We start from the raw sequence: 17,079 nt of genomic DNA, 5'->3' as shown, positions 1-17,079 counted from the left end.
TAGGAGAGAGGAAAACTTCCTAAACCAGGCTCTTAACCATAGATTCTCATCTATGCTTTGAGGAGCAGGGCATTACAACTGCTTCTGCTTTTACTTACTCAGGCGTAAAGCAGTTGTGCTCAAGGGAGCTTCATGTAAGGAAAAATGTCACGAGCAAGATCCGAGGGATCAGAAAGTTCCTTGGTCTCCCTGCTGACAGTGTGAGAGGTCAGTGCTTGCTTCAGACCTTGCAATACATCAAATGCAAAGTATTATTATGATTATCATCATCATCTCTTTTTTCTTCCTGCGAAGTGCATCTGTGTGATGAGATGGGGGAAATTAGCTAAAAAGAGGGGGAATTAGCTCAAGTGGTAGAGCGCTCGCTTAGCATGCGAGAGGTAGCGGGATCGATGCCCGCATTCTCCAGTCTTTTATCCCTGCTCACAGCAGAGGGTTGGAGTTTAGATGATCCTTAAGTTCCTTTCCAACCCGAGCCATCCTGTGATTTTATGCTGGGTAAATTGAAGCCTTTTGAAACGTTCCTTTCCTTCTATGCCCTCCCGTCCCTCCCCACAGTGTCCTGAGAGCACTTTTTGTCATGTGTAAATGTCGAATTGTATCTGAGGCTGAGATTTCATGGCTCTGAAGTATCCACACGTGCCTGTAGGAAATCATTAAGTGTCCCTGGTCAGTGAGAGGGCCGGGGGGAATGTCACTATCAGTTGATGTACACCTCATAAATCTTAAAGTAACTGTGGGACTGTGCGAGCACATCCACTGGGCAGGCAAACGCTGCTGCTGCAGTCCCTGCTGCTGCTTGCTCTGCTCACCTCTGGGTGTACGCAGCACAAGTTGCCTCTCTTCAGCATGGACAGATGTCCTTTCCAGGGTCTGGTCCAGCTGCGCTGCTGGCAGAGATGCTGCTGGTAGGGGTCCCTGTTCTTCACCCCCACAACCTGCTCCTGAGGACACAGGTGCATGTGTTTTGTAGCTTAACCCCATCATCAGCTTAGACCAGCAATTTGCTTGTAACCTCCTTGCACTGGCATTCTTGGACATTTCTGCAACGCTAGCAGCTGAGCCCAGTGTTAGTGCTGTTTGTTGGCCTTGCAACTGGAAAGAGACACCAGCGGGATGGTTTACACTGGGAAATTACATCATGTAAGAACATGTTGCTCGGGACTCCTGGTGACTACCACAGTGTAATTTCCCGTCATAAACAAGGCCTGGGAGACAGCTGTTGGGAGGCCGAGCACCAGCAGGCTGGGCTGATCCTGCCCCTGCCTGAGCTCCTCGGGCAGCGCCTGGCCCAGCCGCACGCCGCTGGGGCAGAGCTGACCCCAGCCCACAGCATCACCCCGACAGCATGGTGCAGGCATGCTCTTCAGTTTGGTTTGCTGGCTGTGAGCTTCTTTTTCTTCTTCTTCTTCTTTTTTTTTTTCCCCCTTTTTTTTTTTTTCTTTTTAATGGCCTTCAGAGAGCTAGATACATTTTTATTTATTTATGGCGTGTTTTGTTTTTTTTTCAGTCTTGAAACAAGCAAAACCTTCTCCCAATAACTTTGGCAGGCTGCGACCAAGGAAAGTGTTGATGAACAGGCTGTGCATGCTCTGTTCTGTGACTGATTAGGGTGTCAGTGCTTTTAGGCAAGGGTAAATGTGGCAAAATGATGTGCAGGCTTTGAGGCTCCACTACTTAAAATTCAATTGCTCCAAAACAACACGGGTTCATTGTCTCCCTGCCATTAGGCAACTATGACAAATATAAAAATAGCACCTACATGAACTGCTAATTTAAAATTTAATTGGGAACCTACGGTTTAATTATGGACCAGGAAAGATTAAACACCAGAGGACAGTTGGTTGTATTGCAGATTAGGTTAATCATTCCAAAGCCATGCAAAAGGCCCCATTCACATCTCTCCTTGCATCCTGTGCGAATGCTGCATCACTTCACACAGGGCCTTGGTGAAGGGTGGTGGTTGTGGGACTTCACACACCAGATTCTTGGGCAAAGTTGAAGTAACATGTTGTTTTTGTGTACTGTAGTGTGTGCATTATTTCTAGGGTGAAGCAGGACATTTTTTTACATCAAGGTTAGGATAACCGTAAGAAGAAAAACTAACCCAGCAAAATAAAATAAAATAAAATAAAATAAAATAAAATAAAATAAAATAAAATAAAATAAAATAAAATAAAATAAAATAAAATAAAATAAAATAAAATAAAATAAAATAAAATAAAATAAAATAAAAATCTTCAGTCAGATTAGCTCTTGCCTCTGATTCTCCACAGGGCTGCAAGACTACAAGAGCCAAAATGAGCGGAGGGAAGGAGTGTGCAGCCAGGGCTGGGGAAAGAGGGAACTGGAGAAGAGGAAAGCCTCTTTCAGTGGCAGTCCTTGATAGTTTGACTCAAGTTACCTGTGAGGCCTCAGGACCAGCCACATCCTTTATAATCAACTTTTGTTCAAGGACAAAGCTTGGAGATTTTGAAGAGATGAGCAGAGGAAATCTGGGTCAGTTTTGGAATGAAAAACCTTCAGACATTGGAAAGTGGTAAATGGGGGGCAGAAGGCCTTGACTTCTGAGATGGCAGGAAGACCACGTTGGACACAGGGCTCTCCTAGTGCAGCACGACACTTGGGCTTGCTTCATACACATCTCTGTCACTTAACTCTACATTGTAGCTCTAAAGGTCCCGGGGAGAGCAGAGAGCGACTTCAGTCCTCAACATCTGGATGGAGTGACTTGAGGTGACAGGATTTTCAAGATGAAGCGTACAAAGCTCCTACAAAGCTAGGTCCCCACACAGCATTGCTGCAGCTCACTGTGAGCCCTGGCACAGGCTGCCCGGAGGCTGTGGGGTCTCCTCCTTGGAGCCCTTCAGAAGCCGCCTGGACATGGTGCTGGGCACCCTGCTCTGGGTGTCCCTGCTTGGGCACGGGTGGCACCGGGTGGCTCCAGAGGGCCCTGCTGGCCTCAGCCACTCTGGGACTCTGCATGAACTACCCAGAATGAAAACCTACAAAACCTCTAGCCACTTGAAAGTCTTTGTCTATCGTTATCCTCCATTGGCATGATAAATAGGAAACTGTGGGTAAGAGCCTGGGCCTTGCAGGGACACAATATTTAAGCTATCTCTTAGAGGAACTTTTTTCTTTATTTAATTCAAAAACACCTTCCTTTCAATTCCTATGTGTTGTTCCCTTTGTGGTTAGTTTTGCACACAATTCTGCTGAGAAGAAGCTCACAAAGAACCACTTCAAAGATAAAGATGCATTTGCAAAGGAAGGAATTTGTCTCTGACAGTTCAGCAGCACCAGCATGTGCTGGAAACTAAGCATGCACCACTAGGCCATGTGCTACACATGGGGAATCCTAAACAAACAAACTGGCTGTAACGTGACCGCACACGGAGATCTAACATGATTTCAAAGTAGCTGCTTTCAGTACCTTGGAGCATTGAATCAAACTGCACGGAGCAAATGGAAGTCGCTGTTCTTCTCCATGTGATAATAATTATTAGGGGAAAGCATTAGCATCTCGTTGTGTTTGTATGGTGGAGTCTTTGTGCTGGGGAACTGTAGGTACAACCAGAATGCAAATTATTAGCAATAACACACACAAAATACACCCTTCCTTCTTGAAAACAGCAGGATTAGTGGAATCTGTATTTATATCTCCAGACAAGGTAAGATCGAGCTACCAGCACTGAAGTCATTTGTTGCAAGAGCTTGATGCTTGCAACATGCTGTTTAAAACCACTGACATATCAACACAAGGAACACTTGCAAGCCATACCTGAGGCAGATGAGTGACCTACAAAGGCTAAAATGACTGGCAAATATATATTCCATGGAAAATTTTCAAATGAAAAGTTTGCTTTTCTTTATTCTTTCTTTTTGGTAACAAACCTGTCTTTACAGGGCAATTTTCAAACGTTCATTTGGAAAACTGAAGTTGAGTTGTGCTTTTTATTAAGTTTTAAAAAAAAAAAAGTATCATTGCAAAAGAATACATACCCATTTTCCAAGCAGCTCTCTCAGCGATAATACTGCTAACAGCAGGAAATTCATTTTCAGTGGTAGGTAAGGCAAAAATAGCTGATGGTTATTTTAGACTGCTTTGTCCGGAATGTCTGTGCAGCACTACAAAACTGGCTAAGGTTAGGGTGAAACCCAGCAGCCTGCTGCCCTGATCCCTGCCAGTGCCGTGCAGATCTGCAGCGTGCCAGGCAGACAGAGCAACAGAAGCTGGAAGGCAGCGTGCCCCAAATCCCCCTGCCTCCCACCACCAGGGATGGACACTTGTATCTGGGCTGGGCTGCAACACTGGTGCCTGTCTGTTCTCCAGGACTTTCTGTTTCACAAGCCAACCCTGTGATCTTTCTAGCAAAAATTAGAAGATTTTTATTTCTTCTTCTATTTAGCAGTATTTATTTGGATTATTTAGCAGTCTCTACATTTGGATTTCCAGAAGTAGCACACTCAGGAGCCCTGCAAGTCAAGTAAATGTGATCTCAAAAGTCCACCACAGGCTTAATGTCATAACCCCTACCTAACCATCCCCACGTCTCAGGAGAGAGGGGAAAAGGGAGGATGTACTCATATGAAGGATTCATCCTGAAAGAGAATACAAAAATGGAAAAGTCAGAGGGATGAGACAAGACCTTACAGCAATTGCAAATGCAGCTTGCATCCGATGTAAAAAGTTAGAGGAAACCTGCTATAGCCTTCAAATTCCAAAATATCATTTCTCACAGAGAATCTAAATCACCCTCAAGGAAACAGGGAAAAAAAAAATCAAAACTCCTCAAAATGTCATAGCCCTCAAATCCCCACAGCTTATAGTTTCTATGTATATCTCAGCTATTTATAAAGCCAATCACCACGGTTTCTGCCATACACTTCAGTTACACACATCCTGAGCTAGCAAACCAGTGGATACAATGCTGACCTAGATAACTGTGGTAATAAGTACAGATATCTGTGTGCGTTCAAAACTGTGGTTATTAAACAACAGAAATCACCACATTTGATTTATAAAGGGATGAGCGGGTTCCTGCTTGAAACTCTGGTAATAGTTGGAAAAGACAGCTCCACCATGGGCTGGAAATGGGCTCTCCCCACCCACACATGCATGTGGGATTGGATCACCGACCTTTAGGAGAAAGCCACAAAACCTGTTCCGCTTAGGAGAGTATATTACAGGGCAAAGGAAAACCTTGCAGACTTGAGATTTGGGTGGAATCCATTTATTCCACATGTGCAAGGACTGGATGAGGAATTGGAAGATCTGCAATGACCAAACTGAAACTTCTCCATGTGTTACACACATAAGCCACTCTTGATTGAAATCCTGTAAATCTTTTCCATATATAATACATTTCCTTGTCTGGTACAGCTTGATTTCAATTTATACTGTCCTTTTTTTCTTTCTATCATGTTCAAAACTATCATAAACAGTCTGTAAACTCTGTATCACAAATGGCTTTCTAATAATAAAAAAAAAAGGTATTTTCAGAAGAAAGATCAGTTCCTCATGTCTATGCTGAAAAAGGGACACTGTCATACAGACTGAGGTCAAAAAAAATCTGTGCATCTTAAAATTATTATAATATAGTAAAAATGTAATAAATACAAGGAGGAATGTTCTACAGACTCTAAATAAGGGCCTAAATTTCTGGCAAGAAAAGAAATGCTTTCCCCAAAAGAAGATAAATCTCACTCAGCAGCCCTGATGGAGGTACTTTCTATATAAGTTGGTTTTTAAGAATGTGAATACATATTTTAATAAAACTGTCTAGGTCTACAGAAACCCCAAATCCCAGGCAAAATATATATTTTCTGCATTAATGCAGTTAGTTTCTTCTTCTGTGCAGTATTTAAAATCCATCATTTGGCTGGAGAAAATGTAGCCCCCCGGCCCCAGATACCCCTGCAACATCTCACAGTCCTATTTGCTTACACCTGGTGTAAACTTCACCGAAGTAAACATCTACACTTCTGCAGCAAATGCATCAGGGATCTCTACTTGTTCTTTCAGGAAACATCTGTGTCGACACACCTCAGCGAGGATGCTCTCTGAGAAAGAAATCTATCACCATGCTTGTGATTTATTGTTATTTAATGTCATGCAGTCCAAATAATCTGAGTTTATCCACATCTCTGAGGATGTGTACAGGTTTTGTTTGCTTGGATGGTTTTACTAGGATTAAAGCAGCATTTCCAAAACACTCCAGGGAGTATTTCTATAGCTAATGTAAAAAACATTGGACTTTGATCATTGGCATGTAAAAAATCTATTTTATAATCGGGACATCTTATCTAATTTTACAAGGCAAAAAGATACATTTATGAAATCAGAACTTCTAAGGAAATCAACTTATTGAATCTTAATTTAAAATGCAAAGGCATAAAATGATTTTGTTCTTCGTATTATGAAGAAAGCTTGTTTCCAATTCCCCAAATATTTTAACGAGCAATATTGTGTATATACAAGCTTTGCAATATCAATTGACTCGTTTTTAAACATATTTGAACTCTTCCCCTGCTCCCAGCACACTCACACACGTACATACATATGTGATATTCATGTTAACAATTTATTTCTTGGAGGGAAGAAACCAGTGCTTTCTCTGTCCAGTTCTCCTGGAGGTTGCCTCAGGTTATTTTATTTTTTTATCCTTAATATTGCAGGGATTTTATGGATTTACCAAAATGCTATAATTTTTATTTTTAAATCGCCTTTTTTTTTTTTTCCCCCCAGATAGATCCAATCCAGATCAGACCTTATCATACTATGTTTCAGTTCACTGCCACCATATGTAAGTGTTGTCAAGGCTATAATATATAAAGTATCTGGCTCCAGGGCTGGTTTCACTGTGGTTTTGGAATACAGATTTTATAATACGCAGTTTCCTTCCTCTGAAGTCAATGGGCTATTCAGTGGAATAAGGTTACCAAGGCACAGGTCAAATCTTCAAAGGCACATAGGCACCCAAATCCTGTTTAAGGATATTCTGCTGATTTGAAGCAAGGTGCCTGCCTGTTCCCCTCGAAAGGTGGGGGAATTCCCCAGGCCATAGCCAGAGCCTGTTTAAACAGTTGCTGATGCTCTCCCAGGCAATCTCATGACTACAAGTCTCCTAGCCTTACTGCAAGGCCGCCAACATAAAACGTATGCAGGACATGTCCCTCTTCAGGTGAGACTTAATTGATGTGAACAGAGCCATCCTCACATTGCTCTAGCTCATACTGTGGGTGAGATTGAAAGACCTGATGGATCTTTTGCCCTTGGATTGCTTGAGTATCCGTGATGCAAACGCCTGCACACGTGCAGTGAGCTTGCTGCACACATGGTCTGCATACACATGCCTCTGCTACGGACATCTGATGCTTCTGGGATGCACCAGACTGAGCAGGAGCAAGCAGCTGAACAGCACGTAGGCAACAGCGGTGATAGTGTCCAGAAGCACCGAGCTTTTTGTGTCTTCCCTACAAACATGCAACGTCTAAGCTGCCCCAAATCTTCAGACCTGCTGTGGCGGTGCATGGTGACAACAGCGCGTGCCTGCGGCAGGATTTATCTGCTGCAGCACGGTAGCCACGGCTGCGAAGTCTGGAGGGGTGCCAGTGCTCTTAGGGTTTTTGTACTGGACCTTCAGCTAAAGCTGCTGAACACCCAGAAAGTCAGCCAAATGCAGGAAAATCCTCACAACTAAATTGTATCTTCAAGAGAGAAAAAGAGGCCGTGTCCTGGGAAGCCCAGCTGTACGGCATTATGACTGCCAGCTCCAGATGAACCTTGCTCGGCTGCCCCCCGGGCTCTGGCTACATTATCTGGACTTGTGCATTTGAATAGCTCAGTGCTCTGACTGCTTGGGACATGTGTGGTCAATGGCAGAGTGAGGGCAAAATCTAAGGTGGCAGAAAAATAGCTTCAGCTCTGTAGGTCTTCATTAAAAAATGTATAGAAATTTAAATTGTCAAGTCATCAGGACGTAGACTGGGCACATTTGTTTTTATTACAGGTCTTGTCATAAGACAGGCAAGAAAAAGATGCAAGAAGCCTGGCTGAAGGTTCGCAAAGGTTTGCCCTTAATCTGAAGAGCTTTGTTGTTGATTTCAGTAGGAGAAAATAAAGTCCTCATATACATAAATTACGGTCTAAAACTGGCATCACTTGTTCTGCTCAGGCATTAAACTGGATGATGCAGAGGACAGCTTTGGTTTACTGGCACTTGCCAGAGTTGGAAAGACTATGTCAGGGGAAAAAAATCACAGCACAATTTTCCTGCTACTCCTATTTTTTTCCCTAAGCTGTCACTTGTCACTCTCTGTTCCCACCTCCTTGGTGGGCTCTTGCGTTCCTACAGAGCCAGAGCAGATACTGCTGTGGTATTCAGGGCTGAGGTGAACCTTCACTATGGGTACAAAAACCAGTTCTCTGGATCCATAGCAAGTTCCTCCCCTTGCCCTGGATCTGAGGAAAATGCAGGTTTTTGGAGCTGTGCTGGGAAACCCCGGGAGGAGTTGTAGATGGCGGATGGGCCTGAAGACGGGCCTAACCTGCCGCAGGCCCGCAGCTGGGGAGAAGGGGTGAGGGAAGGCAGGACCCCCACCCTGCTGTGTGGGGTGGGTGGGCACCCCCAAGGAAGGAAGAACTGAGCAGATCCTCAAGCAAAACCTCCCAGACAACATCTTCCAGCTAATCCCAGCCATTATTTTCCCCACAGCAAAGCTGTACACCCGGTACATCATTTTCATGAGACAGAAGGCAGTTTTATCGCTGCTCCTTTCTAAGAGGTCTTAGACACTTGCTTTCAATCATATAGTGTATGCTGACATCTGGTGGCATTCAGTAACCAAATCTTCATTAAACAAATAAGTTTTGGCTTGAAAGAGTGTGCATTCTTCTTTTCATTTAGTTGGGTCAGGAAACCAAGGATTCCTCTCAGATGGTTTCAGGTTGGGGATTAGTCCCATGCACACCTGCGGGACTGGCATGGTCCTGGATTTCTTGTGAGACACTTATGTGGGCACTGGCCACCAGGTGAGGAAGGCAGCACCAACCGTGGGACCTGCTCGCCTTCAGACACAGTCATTCCAGCACAAAATGGAGCAAATGGCATCATGCCATTTCTGAACATGGAGAACCACTGCACTAAAACCGAGTGATGCAGAACTACCATGGGCACGAGCAGGAACAGACACTGTAAATTCTTAGGTCAAAACACTTTCGTATATTTTATCTTTATTTCAAATTGGAGAAAAAGAAGCAAACAACATGTATGAAGAGTGAGTGGGATGTACCAAAACCTTGTTTCATGGCAAGTGAGAATAAGTAGCATGGAGTCAGCTGTCATGGTTTAAAAGATATCCACGATGTAGCTGTTCCATTAAAATTTGGATTAAAATCATGTTTAAATTTCATTTCCTCCAGTCCTTATCCTGCTTTTGATTAGTTTTAAGAGCAGTTGATGGTCTTGTGATTTGAAGATTTTGCATTTTAAATTTTGTGTACATGGTCTGGAATTTTATGTGAAATTGTGGGTTTGATCTTTGACCTCTGTTTACTACAGTCCTGATTTGCCACTAATTTGATAGCAAGCCATAAGGGCCTACTGTAAACAAGCTGCTCACTTTACATAGCTATGTTTGGCTCCTAAATGAAGAAGTATGTATGGAATATACTTTGGGTACTGTAGCCTCCTAAAGGAATAATAAAAAACACATCACTGCTTAGCTCTCCAGGTAACGTTTACATTTGGAGAAAATAAGTTGCATGCCTAATAGAGAGAGAAAATGCAGTTCTTATACATCTTAGGTTTGTTTGTTTTAAATTGTTCTTTAAAGTATTTGAGAGCTCAGGCCATGTCTTTTGAAGTCAGTGGGAACTTTGCCATTGATTTTAAAAGGATCAGGATTAAGCCTAAATTGGTAGGGTTTAAAAGGCAAAAATGAAAATGTCTAAAGTCTACAAATCTCTCACTGATCCACCATCCAGAAAGGAAGGACAAAAGCCTTCTCCAAGGTCTGTAATGTACATCTTGATTCCAGGACTCCTGTTTTTTGTACATTTGTAGACTTCAGGATGGAAAGTAACTTCCAGTAATTGACAACATCTGGGGTAGGACATGCACCATGGACTTGTAAAGGTGCTGGGGGAAGGGAGATGAAAGCTGCTTGTAAAAATCAGTGGACTATCTGCCCACATCTTACAGAAGATGTCTTATGCTAACACTGCACCATGTACGGGCACTGGGCAGATACCCCAGCTCACAGGCTCAGGTCTCCAGGTACCGCCTTACACACACTAACTGACCCAACAAAAGCCTGCTGGTAGACAATTGACTCAGAAACATTTCTGATCATCCTGCACAAGTTTTGTATATTTTCTGCTGATATGACACTAGCAGCCATGTCCTCTGAGCAGCAGGTCAAAGCCAAGGGCTTCACTTCCTCCTTTATTACCCAGCTGAGACCACCTATCCCAGAAGTGAACTTCCCATCATCAGGGCTCTGTCTTCACAGTGGAGAGCAGATGGGGGTAGGAACACCTATGTACCCTGGAAGAAGGGCTGCTTTCCTATTTGACAGAGGAAGAAACCATAACCTCTATCATTTTCTGGCTTAAAGAGTCTTTGTAGCTATGACCAAAACCCAACAGTGAAGGATGTGTACTCTTCTTAGCTAAGAATGTGGTTCATCTATAATGATGACGTTTTCTTGCAAAAGCTCTTCAGACACCCAAGTGCACTGCGTGCCTGAAATGACCCAGGTGTCAGGTCAAGCTATCCATGGACGACTGGAGGAGCCTAAGGCAACCAGAGGTGGGAAACTGAAGCACGATGGCCCTGTTGGTTCATGTAGTCCCCGTGTCAGAGAAGCCAAAGGTCTGGGAGATGCACGGATCAAGCACCTTCCCAGATCATCTGGACCTGAGGTCAACAAAGCAACCACTGCGGTCTGACAAGTCTTGTGACCCAACAGGGTAACGCCATCTTCTGTTAACAGAGACCCATGGTTGCCCAAGGAATATCAGATAGAAATACAGCATCCAAGAAAGTGAAGTCGTGCAACTAAAACCACCAACAGTCTCTTGCGCTCAGAAGTGCTCATTGCTCGGAAGTAACCCAAGTGGTTGGTGACAGTCAATAGAGAAGGTGAATGTCATTTCCCAGGCTGTGCAACCCTTTCTCTCCTACCCCAAAATGACTGGCAACAGAATGTGAGCTCTCGAAGACTGCCGTCCCGCACATGGCTCAATTTAAAAACCCTTGAGGTTTTGTAGCAATGCTACCAACTCAGGCAGCATCTATTCTATCTTCACAGGTCCTGTTGCATGCTACTTAAAGGGAGAGAGCTGGTGAAAGCTGTGGTTCAGTCCTGGCTTGATTCTGATGTGGATCAGTCACCACATCCAGACATAAACCTGTACTGCTCTCTTTGCCTTTGCCTGAGGGTAAAGACAAAGACAGCCATGGCAAGCCAGGTCACATTTCTGAAGATATTTTCCCTCAGGTATTTCTTGAGTTACCCCAGATTCCCCACAAAATCAGGACAAAGCCTGAATATACACACGCAGGAGGAAATCACACATTGTGCATTATCCCTGGTGCTATGACCCTGACTCACTCCGATGCCAGATCACTGCTGTGCTGTCTTGTTAATATATTGTGGAGCCCACTGCAAACAACTCATATTTTTTTTATGTGGTATCGAAGTGGCTCTAGTTTATTCTACCTGCTCACCTGACAGAGGAGACACCTGCATGGAAGGACTCTCAAACAGAATTCGACTCTGAGCACAAGCTTGAAGAACAGCTGAGCTCCACTGAAGGCTGGAAATGATGCTCTCAGTCACAACATCCCACAGATCCTGTCTTCTGCTTCCATCCCATGGAACATTTCCTCAGACTACCTTGAGCATCAGTCCCAAGGGATTTAGGACCTTTATGCCCACCACTTCTGTATCACTTGCAGCCTGAAATCTGCAATGCACAAGTACAGGGACATATGCACATACTGAGTTGGTTTTACTAATGGACGGTTGTAACTGAGCAGAAATACCTTCTAAAATGCTGTTTACTTTCCTATTAGGGCTGGCTTAAAACCTAAAGAAAGGTTGAATTCATCTGAGTAACTTTGAGCTCTTATATATGCAAGACAATCTGAGATTTTAATAAATAAAGCATGCCATGAGGGCCCCTGGAGTGTTTAGACAGAGTGGGCATGTCTGGACCCAGTGCAGAACAGCGATCCATCACTGCTAGATCAATTTCAAAAGCAATTCAGCAAGGGCTCCACGTAGACAGCATTACAGAAAACCTGTTCCAATAGCTTTCTTATGCAAGAGAAAACCACAGTCACATTTGTATGTTAGGCAGTGACCCAACAAGAATGAAGCAAAACAACGAGAACTATCCTCAAGAGATATTTTGGGCTGCTCCTTTCCTCCCACTCCCCTTGGATTCCTTTTCGATCTCTAACCAGTTTGTGCATTTTTTGGCAGCGGAGGACCACACTGCATAGGTCACTGCCAGCCTGGTGGGGATCACTGTGGCTTGTGGCCACCAGAGAAGGTTTCAGACCCTGGCCTGGGGAAGTGACAACCTCTTTTCTCCCCATTTCGAGCTGGAGCAGACGTGAGTGTAGGTGATGGAGGAATGGGAGAGCTTTCCTCAGACCAGCAAGCCAGACAACCAGTTGCTGCTTTTCCTCCTCTCCCCAGGATCTGCTATCCAACAAGTGCAAATTGAGGATGACAAATAAGAACATTAGCCTGGTGTTTCTGCTAAAATGATCCGCCTTGAAGTAGCTGATGTTGACACTTAAATTGTCAGCAGACTTCCAGTTTAGCGCTCCAGTTAGAAGAATGGGTCCATTCACACTTCCCTCTGAGCTATTGTTTCAACTCTCTCTAGACTGGGCAAATATCACTGCAGCAGTTTACACTCCAGTTCCACTTTAAAGATTTTTTTTTTGATTTTTTTTTTTGCAACCATAACCCAAATTGCCTAGAAACATTTTTTAAAATGTAAGCTTAGACTCCAGAGAATAATTACGCAACACTGTAAAAATAGTCTGCAGCAATTTACATAGCCATGAAACATTGGAGCTGTTTTTTTTTTCTTTTTTTTTTTTTTTTTCTTTTCTTCCCTTCAGTGTACCTATGTATACATGGCTTCAGCTAGCTCTGGTATTTACAGAGGACTCATTGGAGCTGTGATCACAGAAACTGGTACTTCAAGTTGGACCACATGCATGAACAAAACATTTCTCGTTATAAGGCAAGGTTTCCTATTTTGGGGTGTTATATCATCATCTGACTGAAGCACTACCTTGCCACCTCAGCCTCTCCCATATCCCAGTTCACCTCTGACTGAATCCAAATAACATCCCTGTAGCTAATGCAGGCATTGTTATATAGTAAAGCAGAAGAGCATTGATTTAACTTCAGTTTCTTTCCTGTAATTACATGTTCCTTCCATTTTCAAATAAAATAATCATACTGAGGGTCTGTATCCTCATTTGTCTCTCTGCAGTCAACTTTGCTGCTGCTTATATCCATTAGGTATAATATCTCCTTGTCCACTGGAAGCTCACTCCCCAGCCTTCTCTGCTGCTTGCTGTCTTGTTCTCTTCTCTCCTTATGCATCTCTCTGATGGTGGGACCACCAGGCACACTGGAACTAAGAATAAATCCAGTTTCTTCTACCTAACAGCAGGACAAAACTCTGCTGTAGCAGGTGGTACAAGAACTACCCCCCGGGCCTCATCTGTTACAGAAATTGTCAGGGCTTTGGACATTTTCAAGCCCAGCTGACCAACATCCCAATGCTTCCAAGGTAGAGCATCGTATGAGCCCTCTAGATAAACAAGCAGTTATCCTGTCCAGAGCCTGAAGATGTGATGGCTTAATTTTTGCTTTCTGTGTTTCTTTAGAAGCCCATTTCTGTCCCAGAGTGTAACTCCGCCAAGCTCCTATCTGACTAGCTCCTAATCTCCCATTTAGGGAGCTTTTCTGGTTGTTTTCCTCAGGAGAGCTTAAGTGATTAAATCAAAACTAACTGAATGAATGGATAAAGCCACAGATTGGAAACAAAGCCATTGCCTGAAATCTCTGCAAAGAAGCTATTCAGGAAATGTCTACGAGTAAAGAATGCATGACAGAAATAAGAATTTATGCAAGTGACTATATGAATATGGAAACAACAACTTCCAGCTCTTGTAACCTATCCGTGAGGAGTGAATAATTTGGCCATTGAGATTTAGGCACTGATTTGAAGGAGTTAAATTCCCAGGCTGCCTTTTAAGAGCAGGGTGGGGCATTGGGGAAGTCAGAGAGGGAGGAAAAAAAAGAAAAAAAAAAAAAGTAAAAAGGCACCTGAGTGCCCTGGGAAGAAGCAGTGAAACTGCTGACAAATTCCCCTTCCTCTGCTATGCACCCTGATGTAAATCTTCCCCAGCTGAGGGTCTCCTGTTGCCCCCGGCCGCGCAGCACCGCTCTGCGCACCCCTGGGTGCAGGGTGACCCACAGGCACAGCCTTGCCCACACCAGGAAGTGAGTGCCACGTCCTCGTCCTGCTCGCCTCTGCTGCCAGCCACCTGTCCCCGCTGGTGTGACAGGGGGCTGAGGGCAGGGACATGGGCATCCTCCCTGTTTCGGAGCAGAATGTGTTCTTTGAGGGGCCCCTCTCTGGCCCCTGGTACAGCAAGCACAAGGTAAGTGCCCTGCAGCACCAGGAGGAACAAGAGGACTCAGGGAGAGCAGGAAATCATTTCAGCCTCTCCCCACAGTCCCCTGAAGAGCCCCCTTCCTGCACCCCTTTGCTGCTGGCACCTGCTCCTTCTTCATCCCAGGCCTCCTTGGCTTCCCCCTGCAAATAGCCGTGTCTGAGCACTAACAGGGTAGGGAGCTGTGCTGCTCTGTGCTGCAGCACCGCTGGTGTCTGCCAGCAGTGTTTCTGTAGTTGTCAGTGCTAACAATGTATTTGGTATTTGGGCGACTGCAAAGCAGAGATTGAAGCGGCCTCCGAGAACTAGCAAGTTGAAGCATCTGCTAACAATAAAAATGAATTGGAGGCTGATTAAACCCTTTACCTCTTCTCTGCTTTTTGCTTCACAAAGTAGGAGGCATGGCAGGATACTCAACATTCTTGTTCTTTGCAGCATAAGAAGCAAACCGCTTTTTTATGATGCAAAGTATTGGTATAAATTGTGCATAAAATGGCTCACGAGTAACTGCTCTCCTTTCTCTGTGAGCAGCCCAGTAGCAGGTCATAACTCAGGGAGAGTCCCCAAAACCTTCCCCTCTGGACTCTGCATGTGCTACTGGTGGGATATCCAGGTGGCAGGAGGCATCTCGCAGCCTCAGAGGAAAGGAAAACTCTGAATTCCTGTGCCTAAGCCCCTGGAGCTGCAGCACTCCTGCCTGACGGCTGATGGAGATGCTTCTGGAAACCAGAGCTGGGGTCTCTTATGGAGACAAGAACTGGGAGCCAGGGGTTAGTGAAGGTTTGGGAATTAGGGCCCTGGGTCTGGGAGTGCTTGCAGAGCTGATGGGGAGCCCCGTGACACGGGTCCCTTGTCATGGAGACACCTGCCTGCACGTCATGATGGGGTTATACCTTTGCTTGCAAAACATCCTAGCCCTACTCCTGTACTTCTTGGGGTGATTGCATGAGGATTGCTATTTTTTAAGCATGGTAGTTTTCTAATTCTGGTTTTCTGTACTTTCATTTACTTGCAGAGTTCAGGTTTTGGAGTAGGCAATGGGTAACTACAGGCCGTATACTGCTACCAACCTTTATCTTCCCAAGAGTTAGCTTCTTCTCTGCACTCTCATTGTGACATTTTATGTATTTGGGTATATCAGAAACCATTTCTTTCCTCCACTCCTGGCAAATGGACTGTCCTGGCTGTGTCCGTGGTTTGAGCCCAGTTTCAGGTTTGCAGGCAGAGGCTCTGTCCCTTCCCCTGTTCCTGGAGTTGTTTTGTCCACTTGGTTCGGTTTTGAAGGGGAGCTGTTTGTTTTCTGCCTCTGCCAGAAATGATAACCGTGCCAGCTCTCATCTGCCTGGAAATGTCCCAGGAAAGTGGAGGTGAATTGCTTTCGTGGGCAGCATTTTTTGGCCCTTTCAGACCCATGAGGTATCAGGAGGTGTAAGAGTGAGAGCCCCTTGCAAGAGCCCTCAGACACAAGGGGCTTAGCATGGCTGCTGGTCACAGCTGTCCTTGTGCCATGTGGGCATCAGGGACATCCACGTGGGCCTGGCAGATCTAACACGTGTTAGGAAAGTCTGTGGCACTACAGTAAGCCCTAAATGATGGCTGTAAACATGCGGCTCCCCGGAAGAAGCTAAAGTGCCCGTGTCCACATAACTGCAGTGTAACGCCTGCTTGTGCTGGCATTACTTTTTATTTTTCATCAGGGTTATTCTCCTGTTGGATCTCTGATCAAGCTGATTGATCCTAGCTGTTGGCACAAGGGTAGCAGGGGGAATGTGTGGTCATGGGGCAAAGGGTGGAGGTGGGACTTCTCCTTAGCATCAGCATGGGCAATGCTTGTTTGATGCCGTTCGAGGCTCAGCTCTGACAGCCTTCCCTGCCTCAGCCCCGTATCGTGTGCTGTGAGGCATAGACGTGTTTAATGATGTAGTAAAATCTGATGAAATATGTACTTAGTTACCTGAAGTATTTCCTGACAAACTAATATTACTGTAATATCTCGAGTCTGCTGGAGCAATGAACATAAGAAGCCACCACATGTGGATTTATTCTGCTTAATATAAAGTGTATGTAATTGCTTCGGTTTAATCCTTTTTTATTTCCCTCGGCACTTCTCAAAGATTGTTTATTTACTTCCAATACCATTGTTTATGGACAAAAACATTTTGCAAGATTAGTTGAGATTATTAACTACAATATTAATATTGGTTTGAATTTCTGTCAGAGGAGGAGAGAAGAGCTGGGTAGAAACAGTCAATGAAAGCTCAGAAGAAATTCTTCCTCCATAACTCAGTATTTCACACGGCTGTTGTGGGTTGTCACTGTGTGTGGTGGTTTAATTATGGAAGCTGAGCCTGAGAGG

The 17,079-nt window shown here is 44.5% G+C and overlaps 1 protein-coding gene and 1 non-coding gene across 4 annotated transcripts in view; both read left to right on the top strand.

Annotated features, from left to right (window-relative positions):
- Positions 1 to 335: 335 nt before the first annotated feature.
- On the top strand, positions 336 to 408 carry TRNAA-AGC (transfer RNA alanine (anticodon AGC)). Its single transcript has one exon. It is a non-coding gene; the product is annotated as a tRNA-Ala (tRNA).
- Positions 409 to 14,295: 13,887 nt separating this feature from the next.
- The window catches only part of NIPAL2 (NIPA like domain containing 2), a 54,410-nt gene continuing 51,626 nt past the window's right edge, over positions 14,296 to 17,079 (top strand). For 2 of the 3 annotated variants that reach the window (XM_013179947.3, XM_066990616.1), the window contains exon 1: positions 14,319 to 14,711. In XM_013179947.3, the coding sequence (XP_013035401.3) occupies positions 14,634 to 14,711 (78 nt within the window). In that variant the 5' untranslated portion in view covers positions 14,319 to 14,633. Of the gene's footprint in view, positions 14,712 to 17,079 lie in introns of all 3 variants that reach the window. The other variant, XM_066990617.1, reaches the window with a different exon arrangement.

Source organism: Anser cygnoides, chromosome 2 (assembly GCF_040182565.1).
Source record: "Anser cygnoides isolate HZ-2024a breed goose chromosome 2, Taihu_goose_T2T_genome, whole genome shotgun sequence".
NCBI lineage: Eukaryota > Metazoa > Chordata > Aves > Anseriformes > Anatidae > Anser > Anser cygnoides.
This window is presented reverse-complemented; position numbering and strand designations above follow the sequence as displayed.